The sequence below is a fragment of the Bombyx mori genome, chromosome 2, assembly GCF_030269925.1.
Source record: "Bombyx mori chromosome 2, ASM3026992v2".
NCBI classification, from domain to species: Eukaryota; Metazoa; Arthropoda; class Insecta; order Lepidoptera; family Bombycidae; genus Bombyx; species Bombyx mori.
In genome coordinates, this window is record NC_085108.1 from 3,230,599 (window position 1) to 3,253,372 (window position 22,774).

Sequence of the window (22,774 nt, forward strand, 5' to 3'; positions counted from 1 at the left end):
CAGACTCTTGCGCGTACATTCTGTCATGTGAACGTTACCACGCGTCACCGCGCGGTACCGCGCGATCATATGAACTTAGCCTTATTGTTATGGTCCGAGAGCATTCTATGGTGGGTATTTGAAGCAGAGTGATTACTTAGCCAAGTTCAAACTGATAAGTTGTGGGCCTAAATTGTTCTCGTGCTACCTTGTCGTTACCTTTATATTTAATTTTTATATTTACCTTTATATTTATTAACGGCTGTCTGGTGTAGTGGTAAGTGACATGGTCACTACACAAGGGGGCTGCGGGTTCGAATCCCGCCAAGGGAAGATATTTGTATGATAAATATAAATGTCTTTTCCAGGGTTATGGATGTATATTAAATATATGTATGTGTATAATAAAAATCTTACATTTATTTTCGTTATCTGGTACCTGTAACACAAGTTCTTTACGAACTTATCACGGGATCAGTTAACGTGGCGTGATTGTTAGTAAATATTTATTTATTTATTTATTATTATTATTTATTTATTATTAACGATATACAGGGTGTTACAAAACTACCCGTAAAGCCGAACGGAGCTTAAATGGGGAGTCAGAACGAGTCCATTCATAATATTTAAGAACCTTAGTAACGCTATGTACAACATTTTTTTTATTTTTTTTTATTGCCCTTGTATGCAGACGAGCATACGGCCCACCTGATGGTGAGTGGTTACCGTCGCCCATGGACTTCAGCAATGCCAGGGCCAGAGCCAAGCCGCTGCCTACCGCTTAATACTCTCCACAAGCCTCTTTTAAAGAAGGACATGTCATACCTTACCACAAAAATAAAAAATAAATTTTTACTGAATTAAACCAAGGTGGGTGGCGCGTCTACGTTGTAGATGTCTATGGGCTCCAGTAACCATTTAACATCAGGTGGGCTGTGAGCTCGTCCACCCGGCTCGTCGACTAACTCGGTGTGTTCGGGGTCCGCGTATTGAGTGCTGGTGGTGCACTGCTCTTGCAGTGCATCGGGCAGCAGCTCTGCCTTGTCATCGCCATCGTAAGCCGGTGGTTGGCCTGAGGGGCGTACTCGAGGCGGCATAGTGACGATAGTTTCGGACTTGAGGATCCTAGCTAGTCGCCAGTATGTTTGGTGAGTGGGCGCGAGTTTTTCTAGGTAACTATCTCATTTCTAATTCCGACCGTCGCTTAGGCGGGATTTGACCTCCCGCTGTAGACGACGCATCCGAATCCGGTTTTAATCCGTGGGATATCGATCGTAGGCCCGGATTGCCGCGTTCCTAACTCTTTAGAGACCCCTAAGCTCGGGGGAAAGTCTGATGCGGTGGAAAGTGGAAGCCGTCCTCCACATCGACTTGTTTAGAAGACCTTATGATCGCGGTCGAGACGTGTTCGGTAAAGATGTTTATGGATTCGACTGTGTCCTCAGTAGACATGTGTAAGTAATGCGAGTGATATTACTCGGGTAATATTACTCTACGATGTAATGCAACATCACACATTACGCGAAGGAAACAAACATCACACTATCACCCAACATGTTTCTTTCTTTGTCGTGTAATGTTGCTTAATACACGAACGGAACCGAGCGAGCGAGACAGACCGATCGACGCAAAATAAATGAGCAAGCGACACGGAATTATTCCTAGTGATTTTGAACCGTATGTCCTGGCCGCTAGGTACATTTTTATACCTATGGTACGTCTGAATTTTAATATAGGTATTTGTGTTTATATTTTTCATGCGGCCAGCCGGTAGCTCCCCGCAAGTACTTACTTAATTTTTTATTCGCAACTTTTGTAAAATCGCTAGTCGCTCGTAATTGTTTAGTAATATTTCATATTAATTTTTGTGTTTGATTTGAATTACTTAAGCACTTGTTTGAAGATAGTTTTATTATTTGTTTTAATGCGTGTTTAATAAGTGAAAAAAATAACGGCGTCTAAATGAAAGTACAGTCCTCCTTGGATGCACTTTGAGGATATCGCGCCGAAACAATGCATCTACTGCTCTCGTATATTAACATTATTGTCGAGCTCAATTTGCAGTCTAAGTCGCCATATGAAATCCGTTCATCCCACAATAAATTATATTAAGTAAAAAATAAAATTATATTATTAAGTAAGTCAATCTCTGTCAAGTAATATAACAGTGTATTACAATACAAAGTTCGTACTTTGTATTGTAATACACTACTGTAATGACACACCCGAATCATTACCTAAGTGATGTGTTGATACACATCACTTAGGTAATGATTCGGGTGTATAGATACAATGTATTCGTCGTCACAGTATCTATTGAACGCACCGAGTAATGTTAAGAGTGATGTGTAATGTTTTCGAGTAATATCACCTGTCTGTAAAAGTGATGTCATATCACATTACATTGGGAAGTGATGTTTTGCGCAAGTCTAGTCCTCAGGGGATGGAGTTGAATCCGGGCCGCATGGGAGGATTGGTGGAGCGGCATTAGCTAAGCACGTGACTACAGTGCAGTTACCATGTAAAATATAAGAAAAAACTAAAACAAAGATCAATAGCGCGATTCAGAAGTACACACAGCGCCATCTATTGATAACAAAGAACACTAATATCCAATGACAGACTCACATTAAATGGATGACCGGCATGTCATATGGATACAGACAGGTGCAGGTAGACCATGGATATATGTAGATAGTCTATGGATGTGAATATTCTATGAACCCATTAACCACTACGTCTATTACTCGTTCAAGCGTCTATGCAACAAAATAAACCGCATCCAGAGCATTTCGACTAACCTAGGACTGCTTAGTTGAATAGGACCTAAGTTTTGTACGGAGTAAGTTCATAGTCGGCTGGCAGCGAGCGAACTAACACACTGAGTTTATTGTTGGATCTTCGCAGTGGGTCGCGATTCGGAACAACAGGTGGTAGACCTAAGCAATAAAAATAATTATTATAGAGTACATTGTATTATGTTTGTTGTTTACTTAAGCTCCGGGAGCACTCTACGGTGGGTATTTGAAGTAGAGTGATTAATTAGTCAATATTAAGTTATTGGTATACAAAAAGGCATACTCTTAGATAGTGGGCCTAAATCCTTCTCGTGCAACCTTGTCCATTAACACGACCCACTGAGTTTCTCACCGGATCTTCTGAGTGGGCCGCAATTCCGATCCGGTGGTAGATTCAGCGAAACTGCTAGTTTTATAGGTGAATAGGTGATCTCACAGTCCTCTTGGTGTCAAGTGGTTTTTTTTTTTTTCCTACCTAAGCTGATAGCCCTAGCGGCTGTGTCAGCGTAACCCTAACTTTAGTAGGTGAGCTCACGGGGCTCAAACCTGGTGACGTTGCTAACACTAACCCTAGCAAGAGCCGTGCTTCGCAGAATCTACCACCGGATCGGAAACGCGACCCACTGAGAAGATCCGGCGAGAAACTCAGTGGGCTGTGTCTGAGAGTTAATTTACTCGTCGAGCCCTTCGTCGCAAGCGACGGGTTCGACGAGAACGGTGACCGGTGCTTGAAGTACCTAAAAGCACCGTTAGTGGATCGGGAGGATCCGAGATGACGTGTTTTGGGCGACGTCGACTGCTTTCCATTCTGTCCGCAGGATCGGGAATGTAGTTACCGGCGGCCACGATGAGAGGGTTCTCGTGTCGTGCCGCTTTATCGAAGTGGCGCATGGACGCCGACTGAAGATACTGTCAAGTGGATACGGGAGTCAATATACTACGTAAAAGCCTTATTGAGACCAGATAGAGTCTATATCTCAATTATTCCATAATTACGCATATTAAAAATATGTGGTTTGTTAAAACTATGGGCGTCAATTTTCATGAAAGCCTTTAGGGCCGTGATTTCATCCACTAAGTAGCCTTCTATGCAATAAATTAATGAGGTTAATTGGAATTATTTTAATTAAAAATGTATGCTGTTATTGTTACGCGCTGGGGTTCGGGATAAATAAAATTTCACCAAAGTATAACTAAAAACTGTATTGTTGTATTGTGTTTGTTGTTGTAACTGTACTGGTGAGTGTTTTAAGTGTTCTAAGTGTTGAGAACACTTAAAACACTCAACAAACACTTTAAATTTCTCAATTCGCTTCTTCCGCTTCGCTTCAGGTGATCGGTTCGCAGTTTCGCTTCGAGTAGTTCCAATTACTAACTAACTGCTTGTTTTTTTTTTATTAATTTTTTCCTACCTAAGTTGGTAGGTAGCCTGGAGCGGCTATTCCAGCGTAACCGTGGCTAGTAGGTGAGCTCACGGGGCTCAAACCTGACGACGATGCTAACACGAATCCTAGCAAGAGCCGTGCTTCGCAAATTCTACCACCGGATCGGAAACGCGACCCACTGAGAAGTTCCGGCGAGAAACTCAGTGGGCTGTGTCTGAAAGTAAACTGCGTGCTATACCTGCAGCGCTTTTATATTCGATTCCACATCCCTAGAATTATAGAGAATACTCCACACATATCTAGTATTGTGTTTCCGCTATCTGACAACAGATGGCGTTGTACTTCTCGAACGTTATAGGTGCTACTAGATCCTTCGATATTCGTTCGACTGTTCGGCGATAGATGGCGTTACTCTTATTATAACATTATTATACTAGTTGTGTTCAATAATGTATTCACTTTTTTTCTATTTCAGTTAAATGTCAATGTGTGTAGATTTCATACAGTTGTGTGAATCAATGAAATAAATAAACTTAAAAAAGACGGAAACCTCCTTATGCTCTTTAAAAAAAAAACATTTTTTTTCATAACCTCAGAATTCTTGTCGAGTTTTCTCCGATTTTCGTGTGTCCGGAGACACAATTAAAACTAATTTTAGGGTTTAATTGATTTTAATTTATTGTCGGTATATTATTTCATACGCTTCGAATACTTTACCTACAGTTTTCATGATCTCAAACGCGCACACAGTCACAGACACACACACACACGACTTAATCCTGATTCTAAAATGATTATAATCGATTTTTTTTAATTATAATAAACCACTTTACCTTTAGTCGACATACAACGCTGCGTCGCTAAAGTACCTTTTTTTTTTTTTTTTTTTTTTCGGGTAGAGGGCCGAACCTCCTACGAGGTCCCCGCGCAAAAGGGGCGCGCGGGGTATGTGAGACTCAACGATCTGCATGGTGTTGTGAGCAGACCGCGGGCCCAAGGATTTTAGAGCCCACCCACTAAACGACTCCTCTGCACTCTTACACCCGACGTCCGATCCCCTCCGAGGTCAGAACCCGGATGAGGTAGGGGGGCTACCGCGGTCAACACTACAACCAGACGGCGCGGCTCACCCCAAGGACGCCCGGCCGACGGAGCCTTCGAGGCGAATCGAAGGCTCTGAAACGTCGGCCGTCTCGGTACGGCAGCCCGTCGGGCCGCCCAGACGGTGCCGCTGGTGTCCCGGAATACCCCGCTGGACCAGAACAAGCCTGCCGGGTCGGGACGCGATACACCGTCGACCGGTCGCTCTATTCACTCCACGGCAGCGCGCTAGAGTGCTGGTAGCGCGCCGCGCGGCCTCACCCCCTCAGGTCGCCCCTTGACCTTCACCGGGGGGAGACCGCCACCTACAGGGGCCGGGACGTACGGGCGTATTCCCGCCTCCGGCCCCCGGCTCGACGGCGACGGATCGGTGCGGAAAGGGAAGAGCTCTCCCTCTCTCGCTCCGCCGCCTCCTTCTGCGAGATGGTGGACTCGCAGAAGTCGAGCATCGCCTTCCAGGACGCATCGCTGCCGAGCATCGTAGCCACGACGCGCGGCAGCGAGAGGTCCTCTCCAATGACCGCGACGAGGGCGGCGCGTTGCTCGTCGAATCCAGAGCAACGCGCCAGCGTGTGTTCCGCTGTGTCATCCTCGTCGCGGTCCGCGCAGTGATGGCACTGCGCCGTCGGTTCCGTCGCTAAAGTACCTAGCGTGTTTTTTTTTTTTTTTTTTGTGTTATTTAAAGGAATATATATTTGTTTTCTTTTTTTAATCACAATACGAATTTTAATTACATGTAAAATGGAAGAATCGTTTTTTTTTTCTTGTCTATAGTTGAAAAATATTAGGCTGTCATTACTCGGTCTTGGATGCAAATTTTTTTTAGGTAATCCAACATTTTTTATTGTAGTCGAAATCACGATCACCATTCGACATTATAAGATTTGATTAATACGTGAAGCAAAAACTTTGTATCCCTTTTTACGAAAATTGCGCGGACGGAGGAGTATGAAATTTTCCACACTTATAGAGAATATAGAGAAGAAGTGCACAATGCTAATATTTTTTTTAAATAATGCATAAAAGATACATTAAATCAATAAAGAAAACATTACACACACTACATACCATGTATTTGACGCACACACGCATGCATACTATTTATTGTCAAACTTTTATTCTTGACGTCTGTTGTCAAATTGAGAATAGATTAAATATTGTTTGTCTTTATTAATATATTTTTTTAGTGTAGCCTTGGTGAAATTTGTTATTATAGAAGTATAAAATACAATCATAATAGTGCACAAACTTACAATTCCAATTAATTATAGTCGAATTTCGACTACTGCGAGACCTCTAGTAAGATTTGATTGATGGCAAACAAAGTCAAAAATAAAACACAAGAAATAAACAAAGGTTTTCTTCATAATAAAATTATTTCGATAACAATAATAAATTAGGGTAATATAATTTAAAGAGGAGATCAAAATGTTTCATTTCAAAAATATACAATCAAAATGGCAAGGAAAGCATTGGATTAGGGGCTGTTTTAATAGAGGCTAAGTGACAATGTCAATGACATTATCAACAATCGCTAAAGTCACCGTGGACTAAACGATAAGGCGTCCAGTGATTTATGTCGATGCTACCGTGTCAGTGTTCGAATCCCGCAGGCAGGTATAAATTATTTCTACTGAAATTTGTACTTGACTCAAGTTCAGGAATGACTTCCGAAAAAAAATATTTTACTGGTGGTAACGCGTAATATGAGCCCCTATGAGCAGTGGTATTTACGTTGTGATGTCTATGAACTCCCGTTACTGGAGTTGCCGATCTGTAAGCTTTTTCATCCTTCTTTCTTACTTTTTTTAAGCTTACAGCCCACCTGGTGTTTTTATTTTTATTTTTATTTTTATTGCCCTTGTAGGCAGACGAGCATACGGCCCACCTGATGGTGAGTGGTTACCGTCGCCCATGGACTTCAGCAATGCCAGGGGCAGAGCCAAGCCGCTGCTAAGTGGCTAAGGTGTTAAGTGGTTACTGGAGCCCATAGACATCTCCAACGTAAATGCGCCACCCACTTTGAGATATAAGTTCTAAGGTCTCAGTATAGTTACAACGGCTGCCCCACCCTTCAAACCGAAACGCATTCCTGCTTCACGGCAGAAATAGGCAGGGCGGTTGGACCTACCCGTGCGGACTCACAAGAGGTCCTACCACCAGTTATTTATGTCGCTAATCACTCATGCGACTAGTTTGAAGAGTGACCAGCTATTTAGTGTCTAATTGAATAGCTCTCACAATAATAAAAAGAAATCTTGTATTTAAGAGCATACATGAGAATGTTCTGATCGTATACAAAGAGTGTATATCAATATTTGTGCACAATAAGAAATTACGCGTCATATCTTATCAGCATCTTTTGTGTCCACCCTGAAGCCACAATGAACGATTGCTTCACGACAGAACAGAAGTAGAAGTTGGACTTCTGTAGGTGCCGCACCAATCAGAAGTCAATGTAGTTGATGGAGGCTATAACTCCTCGTATCCAGTTGGCTGTCACTTTGACGTTGTGGTAGATGCCGGGCTGATGGTCCACACCGCAGCCGAAGCCCGCCGAAGTGATCCCCACAAGGTAATACCTTCCGTTGTCGAGGACTATGAGGGGTCCGCCTGAGTCACCTGCAATTATGGTATGTTAGGAGAATGAGAGTGCAGCTAAACGAAGCTGGTGATTCTTGACGAGATAAATCTTGGAAGCGTCCATTCTCTAATCTCCCATCATGAAGATCTGCCAATCCTCTAGCAAATCTGATTTTTTTGGGTGGACGAGCTCACAGCCCACCTGGTGTTAAGTGGTTACTGGAGCCCATGAACATCTACAACGTAAATGCGCCACTCACCTTGAGATATAAGTTCTAAGGTCTCAAGTTAGTTACAACGGCTGCCCCAGCCTTCAAACCGAAATGTATCACTGCTTCACGGCAGAAATAGACAGGGTGGTGGTATCTACCCGCGCGGTCTTACAAGAGATCCTACCACCAGTAAGGTAAATTATTTGTATGCATTTAACATGTGGATATAGTCCGCATTGAGGGAATTAGTTGTGGAACCAGGAAATCGGAGGAAGGGGCGAATGTTTAACAGGGTGCGAGTAAGTTCCACGGGAGACGCCGTGAGAAGATGTTCGAGGTAGTCCTGAGAAGATTTTCGAGGCAGTACCGTTGTCTCCATGCTACCATCGCAACCCCGCCACCCAAATAGAGTCGATACGTGGATTCGTTGCGTTAATCCACAATGCGTTTCCAGATATCATTGCTGCAACTGATTTTGGGATGAACGTCAGTTGATGTGTTCATGACTGTGTTCACAGCATCACTGCCAGTGTGGCAACATTGTCGACCGCCTTGGTTACCACGGGCTCTCATTCGCGAAAAACGCTGGCAGAATACCATGCCACGCCAGCATAAATGACATCATCGAGGCCTCGGGAGACCAGAAGGCCGGTACGTATTTTGCACAAAGAATTAGCATTGCTATCCAGCGTGGAAATGCTGCCAGCCTTCTGGGAACGCTGCCAACTGGCGGTGAGCTAACACAGATTTTCTATTTATAAGTAGCTTTACCTACATAATTATTATATAATATTTTGATAATACTTATTTAATTTCTTCTTTGAGTGAATTTGGACACGAGTCGTCAGCGGTGCCCGGGTTGGGTGCTATGTTCATAAGTGGCGAAGCCCCTAATGCCTTCGTGGCCATAAAAAACCGACTTCACATTTATTACCTAAACATGCGTCTTGGTGTCCATCAGAATGCCCGGCGCATATCATCTCTGAATGTATCTCGACTGATATCTGCTTGCTCTGGTGCCAGCTGATGCACTGCTCTTTGCCTGTGATAAAAGATTTGATAAAGTATTCTCAATACAAAGACTATTTTTTAATTAATTTAAAAAAGGAGGTTCCCATTTCTACTGTAGTTTTTTTCAATGTGTTACCAGAAGAAGATCTAGTTCACAATCTAGAACAGCTGATGGTGACAGGAAAGGTAGATGGCAAACGTCCCAGAGGACGCAGTCCCACGAGATGGTCGGACCAAATACGATCTTCTCTAAACATCAACTTCCACAATGCCTTCATGAAGCTAAGGATCGCAGCAGATGGAGGGAAGTCGTACGGGAGAAACTGATGCAGCGGGGGAGTCACGACCCTCAGTAATGAGGAAAACGACGCGAGGGGGAGGACCAGAAGAAGAAGGTCCAGAGGCAGATGGCGAATGTACTGGTCGGACCTGATACGCTCCACTCTCAACACTTCAATTCGTGTTGCCATCCACTCAGCCGAGGATAGGCAGGAGTGGCGCTGGATAATCCAGGATAATCCAGAGTTATTAGAGGAGGCCACAACTCTCAGCGTTGAGCATTATCGACGCAAAGAAAAGGACCCCTCAGAACTTTTTTCAGGTTGACCGATTTTGACGATTTTTTATTATTATTATTATTTGAAAACTGTTTCTTCTACTGCGGTCTCATTTATACAGTGCATTTTTAGAGATCTTTTTGACTTTGAATAATATCCGTATATGGAATGAACTGCTTTATATGGTGTTTTCATTTACCATTCAGTGAGCCAGACCAGGGAAATGAACAAGACGCTTTTTACCCCATAGGACTCTTCTGATAAGACTATCGACTAACATCAACATCCATTAATAAGAGCGATATAAAGAAGAGAATAAGACCGTTGCTCATGGACGCCAGCAATGCCAGGGGCAGAGCCAAGCCGCTGCCTACCGCTTAATACTCTCCACAAGCCTCGTTTGAAGAAGGACATGTCATAGCGCTCGGGAAATACCGATATAGTATAACACCGAAGCTCTTGTGTCGATAGGTATATATGTAAACGGTGTATATTTTGTTTATTGTATGTATATATTTTCTATAATTAATACGTGAAGCAAAAACTTTGTATCCCTTTTTACGAAAAATGCGCGGACGGAGGAGTATGAAATTTTCCACACTTATAGAGAATATAGAGAAGAAGTGCACAATGCTAATTTTTTTTTTTTAAATAATGCATAAAAGATACATTAAATCAATAAAGAAAACATTACACACACTACATACCATGTATTTGACGCACACACGCATGCATACTATTTATTGTCAAACTTTTGTTCTTGACGTCTGTGGTCAAATTGAGAATAGATTAAATATTGTTTGTCTTTGTTAATATTTTTTATAGTGTAGCCTTGGCGAAATCTGTGATTATAGAAGTATAAAATACAATCATAATAGTGTACAAACTTACAATTCCAATTAATTATAGTCGAATTTCGACTACTGCGGGACCTCTAGTTTTCTATAATAATGCATTATCCATAGTACACCGCAACATACCTGCTATATTTTTATATTTTCCAGAATTGCTGTAAATTAAACGGTTATCTGGAAGAGATCGCTTTTAGCGATAAGACCGCCTATTGTATTGTTTTTTGAATGTCAATTGTGTTTTGGTGTGCAATAAAGTGTATTCTCTCTCTCTCTCTCTCTCTCTATAAGAAGCTCATCGAACTGTCCTTTTTGCCTACTGAAAAAATAACTCACTCAGTATAGGCACGGTGGCAGATCTTAACAGATTCGTTCCGGTGTGGCCATTACTCGTGTCCGTTTTTCCCCATCCTGCGATAACTCCCGACTTGCCTTTCAGTTGCAGGTCGTGATCAGGCAGGCAAATGGGCAGGATATGCGACATGTACGTGACGGGCTGGGAGAGCTTTAGCAAAGCTATGTCGTAGCGGTCCGGTTGGGTTATCCGGAATTGAAACAGAGGATGGAGGATCTTCCGAACGACCCTAAAATTTCATTAATACTATTAAACATTAAAATCAATCAATATGTTGATCAAAAGTACTTTGATAAAGAGACGTATGCATTTATAATATTATTATAAGTTTATACTTATTTGAAGTTGTCGTGGTGTAAAGGATAAGACGTCCAGGTACCAATTTTTCTAATGAAATACGTACTCAACAAATGTTCACGATTGACTTACACGGTGAAGGAATAACATCGTGTAATAAAAATCAAACCCGCAAAATTGTAATTTGCGTAACGGCTGCCCCACCCTTCAAACCGAAACGCATTACTGCTTCACGGCAGAAATAGGCAGGGCGGTGATACCTACCCGCGCGGCCTCACAAGAGGTCCTACCACCAGTAAAACCACCTACTGCATTTAGCAAAAAATGTAGAACCTTTCAAAAAGGAATGCTCGTATGTTCTGCAGCAGAAATTACTGGTAATAGGGCATTACTTATGGGCATTTTACTGGTAGGTAATTATTTCTGGCGTGAAGCAGAATGCGGTTTGGCCTGGGCGTTGTGACATCGGTTGTGCTGTAAAACTGAGACTTATAGCTCGTGTTCCGAGGTGGGTTGTTTGGCTGTGGCTGTCTACAGGCTCCGGTAACCATTCAACAACAGACCAGGCAGGGTCACTCTATGTCCACTAATGAACAAAACAAATAGACAGGGTGGTTGGTACCCGAAATACAGAACCGATCAAAAGCAATTGGAGACGTATAGGCTTTTGCTCATCAATGAAAGATGGGCTTACCCAAGTTTCCGTGCAGTCTCGTCGCCAGCCGTGGTGTCGAGTGCTCCGAGCCATACAACGATGTCACGCGGCCGCGCTCTCGATACGCAGTGAGCCGCCGTCGCCACGTACCAACGGGACACTGAACCAAAACTAATAATAAGAAACTTTTTTATCGGGTAGGGGCCGAAAAGAAGGCGACTCGCTGTTTATGTGGGACTGGACGTTCCGCGCGCCCAAGGGTTGGTATTTAGGACCCTACCCACTAAGCGACTCCCCTGCACTTTTCACCCCACGTCCGATCTTCGCCCGTGGTCAGAACCTGGTCAGAGTAGGGGGGTTCCCGCGGTAAACAATACAACCAGACACGCGGCGCCACCCTGTGGACGTCCGACCCACGGATCGTCGAGGTGACCATCAACGACCAACAACTTCGGTCTCCGCGGTGACTAATAAGAAACCTAACCTAATTCTTGAAGCCTTTTTTTATTGCTTAGATGGGTGAACGAGCCCACCTGGTGTTAAGCGGTTACTGGAGCCCATAGACATCTACATCGTAAATGCGCCACCCACCTTGAGATATAAGTTCTAAGATCTCAAATGTGATTACAAGGGCTGCCCCACCCTTCAAACCGAAACGCATTGCTGCTTCACGGCAGAAATAGGCAGGATGGTGGTACCTATCCGTGCGGACTCACAAGAGATCCTACCACCAGTACGCCTTCTTACTTTTCGCCACTCTTAAAGGATGAGGCGGCCCAATACGAGCTGGCAACATACCCTAGCAGTATTTACAAGTTGCCGTGGAAGATGCTGAACTAGGGAGGATGTCTTCTCACCCAAAACTCCTCCACATTGAAATTCGGATATCCTGACGTGAGCCTGCCACGGGAACTCGGCAAACCTCGCTTCGCGTCCTCCTATGATCCTCTTCTGTAGTATCCTTGATGAAGGTAGACCACAGTCCATCTGTCAAGTGATAGACTGTCCTGAATTCACGTGCATCTTTTTTTTCATTGATGCGGAAAGAGGCCCAGACGGTAAGTGGTAACGGGTAATGGATATTAGATTTGGGTTTGGCTGATCGTAGATTAGAAGCTCTAAGCCTCTAAACATAGGGTTGAAAATACAAAATGTCACTTTTTTAAATGAGATTTTAAGATGTATTTGGTACTAATGTATCGCTTGGATTAGGTTAGGTTATTATTCGTAGGTTAGGAAGGAATTGATCTAAAAAAATGGTGTTAATACTTGATAATGATTAATACCAAGGAATTTATAAATTAATATTTAGTTTAAAAGTCTTAAATAACTTAAAAAACCGAATTAAATAATATTTTTATCTTCTTTTTTGGATTCTGTTGAAACCGGTTACAACATTAGAGCGAAGTCATAAAATCGATGTCTTGTTGCCAATCCCAGATGCGTATGCCACTTTTGAAGTTAATTAAACGTCTTGAGTTCGTTAAAAATGACTTTCAAAGATTTTGTTACACACAAACATGTAAACTTACGTAAATATATATATACGGAGCTATTAAAAACGTGTTATTATCAAAAAAATTGTAACAATGTTGCAATATTAAATCGCAGATAATAGGTATGACGAACGCTACTTCAAAGAGTCTATAGCTCGAAAAGATATTTTTTTAGGGAACCGAATTACACTATTGTTACGCCGGTAAGAGTAACGCCATCTATCGTTGAATAGTCGAAAGAATATCGAAGGATCTAGTACCACCTAGAACGCTCGAGAAGTACAACGCCATCTATTGCCAGATAGCGAAAACAGTACTAGAGATGTGTGGAATATTCTCGATAATTCTAGGGATGAGGTATCGACTATAAAAGCGTTGCAGGAATGGCACGCAGTCAGTCAGTAATCCGAACTACTCGGAGGGAAACGGCGAACGGATCATCTGAAGCGAAGCGAAAGAAGTGAAGTGTTTAAGTGTTATAAGTGCTGAATACAGTTTTAAGCTGTACGTTAGTGAAATTTTATTTATCCCGAGCCCCAGCGCGTAAACCTATTTTAGTATGCTTTTTATTGGCTTGATGTGTATCGATGCAACTGTATGTTTAGCGGTAGGCAGCGGCTTGGCTCTGCCCCTGGCATTGCTGAAGTCCATGGGCGACAGTAACCACTCACCATCCGTGGGCCGTATCAGGTGGGCCGTATGCTCGTCTGCCTACAAGGGCAATAAAAAAAATGTTCAAAAGTGAATTTGACCCGTTTTAAAACGTCAGATTGTATTGAAGCTTAACACACTGATCTGGGATCTGCTTCAAAAACCAATAAAGAATGTTTCAAAGTCGGGGTATTTTTCGCTTTTGAGAGCTTCCGTTGCGTGCGCTACGGAAAGGGGTAAAGTTTCGCTAAAATAATGAGAGAATTGTTCCCCTTTATAAGATCTAAAAAAAGTCCGCGACAGCATATATACTTATATATTATATTAAGGTTGGCTCACTATAAAGTTTTTTATGTTATACAAATTTGTTCTAAAAAAAGCTTTTTTTGTGAAGATGTTTTGATAAAGATGATATTAATCCTTATCCAAATAAATACGTTATTCATTACAACATTGAAAGACCCAAATCACTTCAAAATAGGCTTTGTCAATTAAAGATTTTTCTGGATTTCTCCAGGATCCCATCATCTGACCTTGATGATTACAGGACCATTCGAGAAGTCTACCCTTTCGTACAAAAAAAAAAGAAAAAATAATTATCAGAATCGGTTCAAGCATTCTCGAGAAATCGGTGAACATACATAGATAAAAAATTATAGTCGAATTGACAACTTCCACTTTTGAAGTCGGTTAAAAAGCGTGATTTTGGTGCCTTAAATAGCTCCTTAACTTTCTATTTGGTTCTTTTTTAATGAGAGTAGACCTATCGCATGGCCAATTATAAAAAAGAAGACTATCGCCGACCGCACCGCATGCGCTGTACACACACACGCCGCTTGTTTTTTCACATAAATATTTTCATGGACTCTTATTAATTTTCTATTATCCGAACTCTTACTGACGATCATATTCGTCGTTGCGCGAGTGGTATACCAGTTTTATGGACAAATAATTTAGAAGAGTGCTGTGTCAAGTCGTCAGGCCAGCCACCGCCATTACGCGTCGTCCAGCAGTGACGTTGAATTCTGCAGCCTGGAAGAAACTAGCGACGGGTTGGCAGGTACGTCTACTCCTCATAACCTAGCCTCGGCCTGACCCTCTTTTCGTGCATCTTTAGCGATACTCGCCCCCGCAAACACTTCCTTCAGAAATACTGAACCAGCGCACCGCCGTGGTGGAAAATTTGTAAAAAGTTTTTCCCTACACTATTATTCAAAAAAATTTTCACTTTCTACGTAAATGAAGGGGCGGGTAAAATTTAGCGTTATGCCAAAGTAACTATTCCACGCGGACGAAGTCGCGGGCAAAAGTTAGTAGCCTTTAAGGCTTTGTGTTCTGCTACCCACATTTTAAAACATATAAATTTACTGCAATTTTTATTATATACCTGGGTAGCGTCATCGTCTACTCTCCTTCTGAAGACATTTGTTGGTACGACGCTTCGTTGAGGCACTTGGCGGAGCTTCGGAGGGGAAACTTTGTACTTCCAATCCGAGGACGGTATACTGAAAAGAGGCAGTTCGTGTCTATTTAAAAAAAAAATGATTGAAGGATTTACATGTACTGGTGCACTATGGTCGTTAGCCGATATTTCAGTTAATTGGGGGTTTTAGTTCGACTCAGTATGTGGAATTCTGTTTTTGGTATTGTTTCTTAGATGTGTGGACGAGCTCACTGCCCACCTGGTGTTAAGTGGTTACTGGAGCCCATTGACATCTACAGCTTAAATGCGCCACACACCTTGAGATATAAGTTCTAAGATCTCAGTATAGTTACAAGTTGTTTAATTAAAGTGAACCCATATATCTGTCTTAAAGGCCGAAAAATAATGGACTCTAAACAGCTTGTCAAACGTGAGCTCCATGGTCAAAATGGTAGATAGGATCTGGCCAATTTGCCTGTCTTGATTTATTAGAGCTTTCTTTTATCAGGGGTTAACCTGGAGAAGCTAATGGTGACTAGTCAGGTGAATAGAAGAAGATCACGAGGTAGAGGCCCAACACGTCGGACTGACCAGATCCGCACTACCCTCGACACCACAGTTCACGATAACACTCGGCGGCAGTTAGGAGCAAATGGCGTGGAATTATCCGGAATAAGCTCTTGTTGCAACGTGGTGATAACGACCCTCAAGCGGAAACCGAAGCGAGAAGAAGAAGAAGAAGCCTTGGCGTCGAGTGACAGTGTGGTTTTAGCCGGAGGACCACTCGACCCCAAACATGTCTGATAGTGACATGGTTTTACTGGTGGTAGGACCTCAGACCTTAGAACTTATATCTCAAGGTGGGTGGCGCATTTGCGTTGTAAATGTCTATGGGCTCCAGTAACCACTTAACTCCAGGTAGGCTGTGAGCTCGTCGAACCACCTAAGTAATAAAAAAAAAGGTTGTATTAATCCGACCCCGAAAAAGGTCCAAACTCGGCCGGTCATTCTATCCAACGTGACTTACGTTACGGACACTGCACTTGCACTGCGCCTTCATTTACGGGTTTAGTTCCGATTAAAACACTTTCACGGTTTAATGTTCTGTCTTTATTTTAAGGCCTTTATGAATTTATTAGGGCACGACGTCTTCGAAGCGAGCGGTCATGAATTCGCTGCGTGATTTATAAATAGCATTGCTTTATTATTTTATTTATTGCTTAGATGGGTGGACGAGCTCACAGCCCACATAGTGTTAAGTGGTTACTGGAGCCCATAGACATCTACAACGTAAATTCGCCATCCATCTTGAGATATAAGTTCTAAGGTCTCAAGTATAGTTACAACGGCTGCCACACCCTTCAAACCGAAACGCATAACTGCTTCACGGCAGAAATGGGCAGGGTGGTGGTACCTACCCGCGCGGACTCTCAAGAGGTCCTACCACCAGTAATTACGCAAATTATAATTTTGCGGGTTTGATTTTTATTACACGATGTTATTCCTTCATCGTGGAAGTCAATCGTGAACATTTGTTGAGTACGTATTTCATTAGAAAAACTGGTACCCGCCTGAGATTCGAACACCGGTGCATCGCTCAACACGAATGCACCGGACGTCTTATCCTGTAGACCACGATGACGTGGATAAAAAAAAAAGACGCTGTTCGATTACTTTTAAACTGGCGATAGTGCTTTTTTTTCCCTATCTCTGCTGATAGCCTTGAGAGGCTATTTCAGCTTCACCTTAACATATAAGTGAGCTCACCGGGCTCAAACCGGAAGTGTTGTTAACACTGGCCAGTGCTTCGCAGAATCTACCACCGGATCGGAAACGCGACCCACTGAGAAGTTCCGGCGAGAAACTCAGTGGGCCGTGTCTCCTTCGTCGACAGGGACGGGTTCGACGAGGACGGTGATCGGTGCTTGTGGTACCTAAAAGCACCGTTAATGGATCGGGAGGATCCGCAATGACGTGTTTTGGGCGACGTCGACCAAGCCTTATAGTAAGCTGGCATACGTGCGAAAGTCGTTAAACAATAAAGACAATTCCACCTAAAGTTTCAAGGTTAGCTCATTCAGTCATTTAGGCGTTAAATTAAGTGCTCTGAGGAATTGTTCGAGATGATACCAACGTCTCGTTTTTACCATCGCACCGCCCGCCACCGGAGTAGAGTTCATCCATACTACCTGGAGCCACTGCGTTCATCCACATTGCGTTTCCAGAGATCTCTTTTGCCACGTACCATCCGGCTATGGAATGAGCTCCCCTCCACGGTGTTTCCCGAGCGCTATGACATGTCATTCTTCAAACGAGGCTTGTGGAGAGTATTAAGCCGTAGGCAGCGGCTTGGCTCTGCCCCTGTCATTGCTGACGTCCATGAGCGACGGTAACCACTCACCATCAGGTGGGTCGTATGCTCGTCTGCCGGCAATAAAAAAAAAGAGAGGCAAAATGGTGATGATCATTTGATACCAAGCGCATATGGAATACTTTAGGTCAGCATTTTCACCTGTTGTCGATATTATTGGTTCCAGGTGCTTCGACGGATGCGCAGCAAGAGAACAGCCAGCCGCTTCCACAGCCCCGGACCCCGGTGCCGCCTCGGAGCCAGCACGTAAGAGTCAACGTGCAAGGTCTGACCTCGGAACCGAGGATGCAAGTCGACGGGTACCCGAGGATCGAGGCCAAGACGCTGCTGGTTAGAACTAGAATAAGAAAGAACGACTTTTGAATTACTTTTAATGTAAAATAAGTTCTTAAAATACCACAGTGTAAGTGTAAAGTTTCTGCCGTGAAGCAGTAATGCTTTTCGGTTTGAAGAGTGGGGCAGCCGTTGTAATTATACTTGAGACCTTAGAACTTATATCTCAAGGTGGGTGGCGCATTTACGCTGTAGATGTCTATGGGCTCCAGTAACCTAGCACCTATCATTGTTTCGACGCGGACAGCCTCACTGACTTACCTGGCTCGAGAAATTTACTAAGCATCGCCGTGCCATTGTTTGACTTGAGAATTGAGATCGAAATCTCAACCGTATTGTGGAACTACCGATCCACTACCCATTCTTAGTGAGAAATTTTTATCTACACCCGTTGTATGTTTGATCAAGTATTCGCTATTACCATTATACTATACTCATTGTAAGAGGATAGACTACTCACTCTCAACAGCGTTGCTCTGCCCTCCAACATTTAAAACGATCAAAGGTATCAGCCATTTTGTGCTCAGCCGCCATCTTGCGTTCCGTCTCGTGCGACGCCATCTTGTTTTCCGATTTGAACTCTTCTTACATTTATTTGCACCGTATTCATTCTTTGTACTTTTTATCCATTTTTCTTTGTCCGTTCGTACACTTCTCACCGTTGACATGGCTCCTGTATCACTTTATATTGTTCGGACATATCGTGGGTGGTGAAGTCGCTTTCCTCGTTAAGTGTTTTTTTTTTTAAATCTGTAATGAAATCATGACGCGTCATTTTTTTGTAAAGGTAACTAACTATATTGCTATGTAGTAAATAACACACGTGTTTTAATTTAATGTTTTATTTATGTTTTGTGATTTTTTATGTGACGAGGGAAACCGAGGTTCAAAACTAGCTTACAAACGCGTCATGCCCCACTGCTTACGTAATTAAAATATATTTTGGATATTTGTAAAGCGCTAGTAGTCGATCTGAATTCTGAGTTGGAATCACTATAGTATGAAACCTATGGAAATGAAACGTCAGCAAAAAATGCGTGCCACTGTGACGTCATCTAAACATGGTCGCTAAACATGGCGGTTTTAGTGCTGCCCAGAAGATTTTAATGTTAATCCTCAGCAGCTGCGGGATATTGTCTCCGGACTGTTCCCGCGGATGGAGAGGGACTTCGAGGCTCCCTTCATGGGCGTGCCGCCACGCAATGACGTGAGCGGTGATGCCCCTGCTGAGGTGGTCCTTCCGAGCATCTCGGAAGAGGAGATTCGTGCGGCCGTGTCGAGGATGCGGAGGAAAGACGCGGCCCCCGGCCCTGACAGTGTTCACGGTCGGGTTTGGGATTTGGCCTTCTGTGCCCTTGGGGACCGGCTCGTGCGGCTCTTTGAAGCCTGCCTCGAGTCGGGACTCTTTCCAAAGCAGTGGAAGACGGGCAGACTTGTTCTATACATTCTCTTCATCTTGTTCTATATAACATGGGAGTGCCAGACAGACTCGTGCTCATCATACGAGACTACTTGTCGAACCGTTCGTGCCGATATCGAGTTGAGGGAGCTCGCTCTCGCCTCCGTCACGTAACAGCCGGGGTCCCGCAAGGCTCCGCCCTCTCCCCGTTACTGTTTAGATTGTATATCAACGATATATCCCGGTCTCCGGAGACCCATCTAGCGCTCTTCGCCAATGACACGGCTATCTACTACTTGAGTAGGAAGAAGTCGTTGTTGCATCGGCGACTCCAGACCGCAGCAACCACCATGGGACAGTGGTTCCGGAAGTGACGCATCGACATCAACCCCACGAAAAGCACAGAGGTGCTCGTCAAAAGGGGTCGCTCTCCGAACACCACTTTGAGCATCCCACTCCCGACTATTAAAATTCGACGAAAATTTCAATTAATTATAGTCCAATTTCGACTACTGCGGGTTCATGTTAAAATGATCTAATAAACAGTACTACCTAGGTACTACTGTACTAATAGTACTACTATAGTGTACTAGTACTAGTACGTTGCCCGAAATGTATTAGTACAGTGCGCACTTACAGATGTCCGATTAAGCACAAGACTAATCGGAATCTCCAACTACCGATATTTAATCTTATCTTATACCTTTAAACAAGCAATTCTTGTATATATCTATTATTATAATCTGAATCTCGGAAACGGCTCGAACGATTTTCATAAAATTTAGTATACAGGAGATTTCGGGGGCGACAAATCGATCTAGCTACGATTTATATTCAGAAAATGTTGTTTTATTCCTGTTTTCAATAATTAACTCTTCCCGACGTCTATTGGCGAATAATAATATTATTTTTCTTAATTGAGGGCAACTAATCAACTGACCGCTTTGAAGACAACAATATGGCGTTATCAAAAAAAAAAACCGAGCACACCTTTTTTTTTTTATTGCTTAGATGGGTGGACGAGCTCACAGCCCACCTGATGTTAAGTGGTTACTGGAGCCCATGGACATCTACAACGTAAATGCGCCACCCACCTTGAGCTCGGTCATCATCTAGTCTTATTTAAGCAATCTGCAATATTCTGCAACCCTACCCTACTGGTTCTGGTCTGAGAGTGATACATGCGCTAAGAGTAAGTGAGATAATCTACATTTTTATATACTGAGCAATGAAAATAAGTACATTGCGCAATGAGTTTAAGGACTATTTTGTATTGCACTTTTTACATGTCAAAGATGCTAGTGGATATTTTCAAATGCATTACTTTTTTATGTTTGGACCTTCATTTCTTGATTCTACTAAAGACTCACTCAAGACAAAATAGTGCATTTTCACATTTACTGAAATAAAATCGGTGAGCTTTATTTTCATTATTTTAATTTTATTTTCTGTTTCCTTCGAATTACTTGGTTTTAAAACGATAATTTAATGAAAGTAGGTAGTTGAGATTGTTTACCAAAGCCCACTGAGTTTCTCGCCGGATCTTCGCAGTGGATCGCGTTTCCGATCCGGTGGTAGATTCTGCGAAATACTGCTCTTGCTAGGGTCAGTGTTAGCAGCTCTCCGGTTTGAGCCCCGTGAGCTCACCTACAAACGTTAGGGTGAAGCTGAAATAGCCTTCAAGGATAGCCTTGAATGCCTGATAGCAGCATAGGTAGGCAAAAAAAAGGTTTACCAATTTCATAAATTAAAATATTTTTACACAAAACGTAATACGGCCAGAACTAAATTAAGTGTTTTTAAGTAATAAATTATGATGACATTATATTTTTGCGGTGGCATTTAATTAATTATCTTCTAAGAACTTCTCAAAATATAAACAAAAGTTTGATTTTTGAATCGAAATGACTTTCTAACCAAACGGTTCATGGATTATAATATTATAAATGTTGTGTACCTACTAGCCACCTCAGTGCCGTGTCAGAGGATTTTTTCGAAATCTGGAATACTCATTTCTGACCGACGTACCAGTCTTTCGGTAGAAAAAGTAAAAAAAGCTGATGTTTTTATGCACCAAGCAGAAATAAATAATATTACTAACTTGTTATTTATATTAATGTACAATGTTGACCAAATTCTGATTTAATAATAATATTCATATTAATGTACATAGTCGAATGTCAACGTCGACGAGTATGAAGTCGTCGTGGCCTAAAGGATAAGACGTCCGGTGCATTCGTGTGTAACGATGCACCGGTGTTCGAATCCCGCAGGCGGGTACCAATTGTTCTAATGAATTACGTACTCAACAAATGTTCACGATTGACTTCCACGGTGAAGGAATAGCATCGTGTAATAAAAATTAAACCCGCAAAATTATAATTTGCGTAATCACTGGTGGTAGGACCTCTTGGGAGTCTGCACGGGTAGGTACCACCACCCCGCCTATTTACGCCGTGAAGAAGTAATGCGTTTCGGTTCGAAGGGTGGGTTAGCCGTTGTAACTATACTGAGACCTTAGAACTTATATCTCAAGGTGGGTGGCGCATTTACGTTGTAGATGTCTATGGGCTCCAGTAACCACTTAACACCAGGTGGGCTGTGAGCTCGTCTACCCATATAAGCAATAAAAAAAAAACATAATATTACTTGTAAAATATTTAGTATGAAGTCAAATTCCTAGATACAATATACTATTTATATTAATTTAATAACTAATTTATGTGTATTATCTATGATTAATGATTATTAACTTATTTCACGAATACCGTACTAGGTTTAACTCGTTTTCCCGGGTTATCGAAGTATATTAAGATATCAGGATATATTCACGACATATGAACTGTGACCGAAATGATTGAAATGATCGAATCTTTATAACCCGATCACTGTACGAATGGGTTACGATCGATCCGGGTCATAGAAAACGATTGACCGGCACAGGTCTAATCCATATTCAGCGAGTTTGTTTCATTTTCTCATCATATTTGAGTCGTCTATTATCAAAGGTGGCAATCTGTGCATTTGGACAAAAAAATGTTATTGATATGTCAATACAGATTGATTTGAATATAATCGTCTCCTTCAAAGAATACGGTTCAAAACTTGCATTAAATAAAGGTTAATACTTAACCTGTTATTTATCTAAGATGTCGTTCAGAAGTTTTGTGACTGCCAATGGAATACAAAGTCAATAATTCGTTTTTCTGATTTACTAATAATTGTCCAAAAGTCACATTGCCGGCTTTGATAATAGTCGACTCAAATAATGAGTCGACTATTCTCTCTTCTCTCGACAAAACTCTTCTGAACGACAT

The 22,774-nt window shown here is 42.4% G+C and overlaps 1 protein-coding gene across 2 annotated transcripts; it reads right to left on the bottom strand.

Moving 5' to 3' along the window:
- Positions 1-6,610: 6,610 nt before the first annotated feature.
- On the bottom strand, positions 6,611-21,104 carry LOC119629811 (plasminogen). 2 transcript variants are annotated; one of them, XM_062673054.1, is made up of 9 exons: positions 20,974-21,104; positions 18,519-18,808; positions 17,867-18,062; positions 15,319-15,436; positions 12,642-12,771; positions 11,824-11,944; positions 10,814-11,061; positions 8,993-9,100; positions 6,611-7,885 (listed from the first exon to the last, which is right to left on the bottom strand). In XM_062673054.1, the coding sequence occupies exons 2-9, from the start codon at positions 18,724-18,726 to the stop codon at positions 7,710-7,712; spliced, it is 1,305 nt and encodes a 434-aa protein (XP_062529038.1). In that variant the 5' UTR covers positions 18,727-18,808; positions 20,974-21,104; the 3' UTR covers positions 6,611-7,709. The 2 variants fall into 2 exon arrangements, with proteins under 2 accessions (XP_062529038.1, XP_037872968.1); XM_038017040.2 differs by lacking the exon at positions 20,974-21,104 and having other exon boundaries at positions 18,519-19,040.
- Positions 21,105-22,774: the final 1,670 nt, after the last annotated feature.

Coding starts and splice junctions, on each gene's coding strand:
- LOC119629811 (XM_062673054.1), bottom strand. CDS start 18,726: ATGTCAACGGTGAGAAGTGTACGAACGGACAAAGAAAAATGGATAAAA. Junction 11,062..11,823: donor GAGACTGCACGGAAACTTGG/GTAAGCCCATCT, acceptor ATGAAATTTTAG/GGTCGTTCGGAAGATCCTCC. Junction 9,101..10,813: donor TGCCACCGTGCCTATACTGA/GTGAGTTATTTT, acceptor CTTTTATCACAG/GCAAAGAGCAGTGCATCAGC.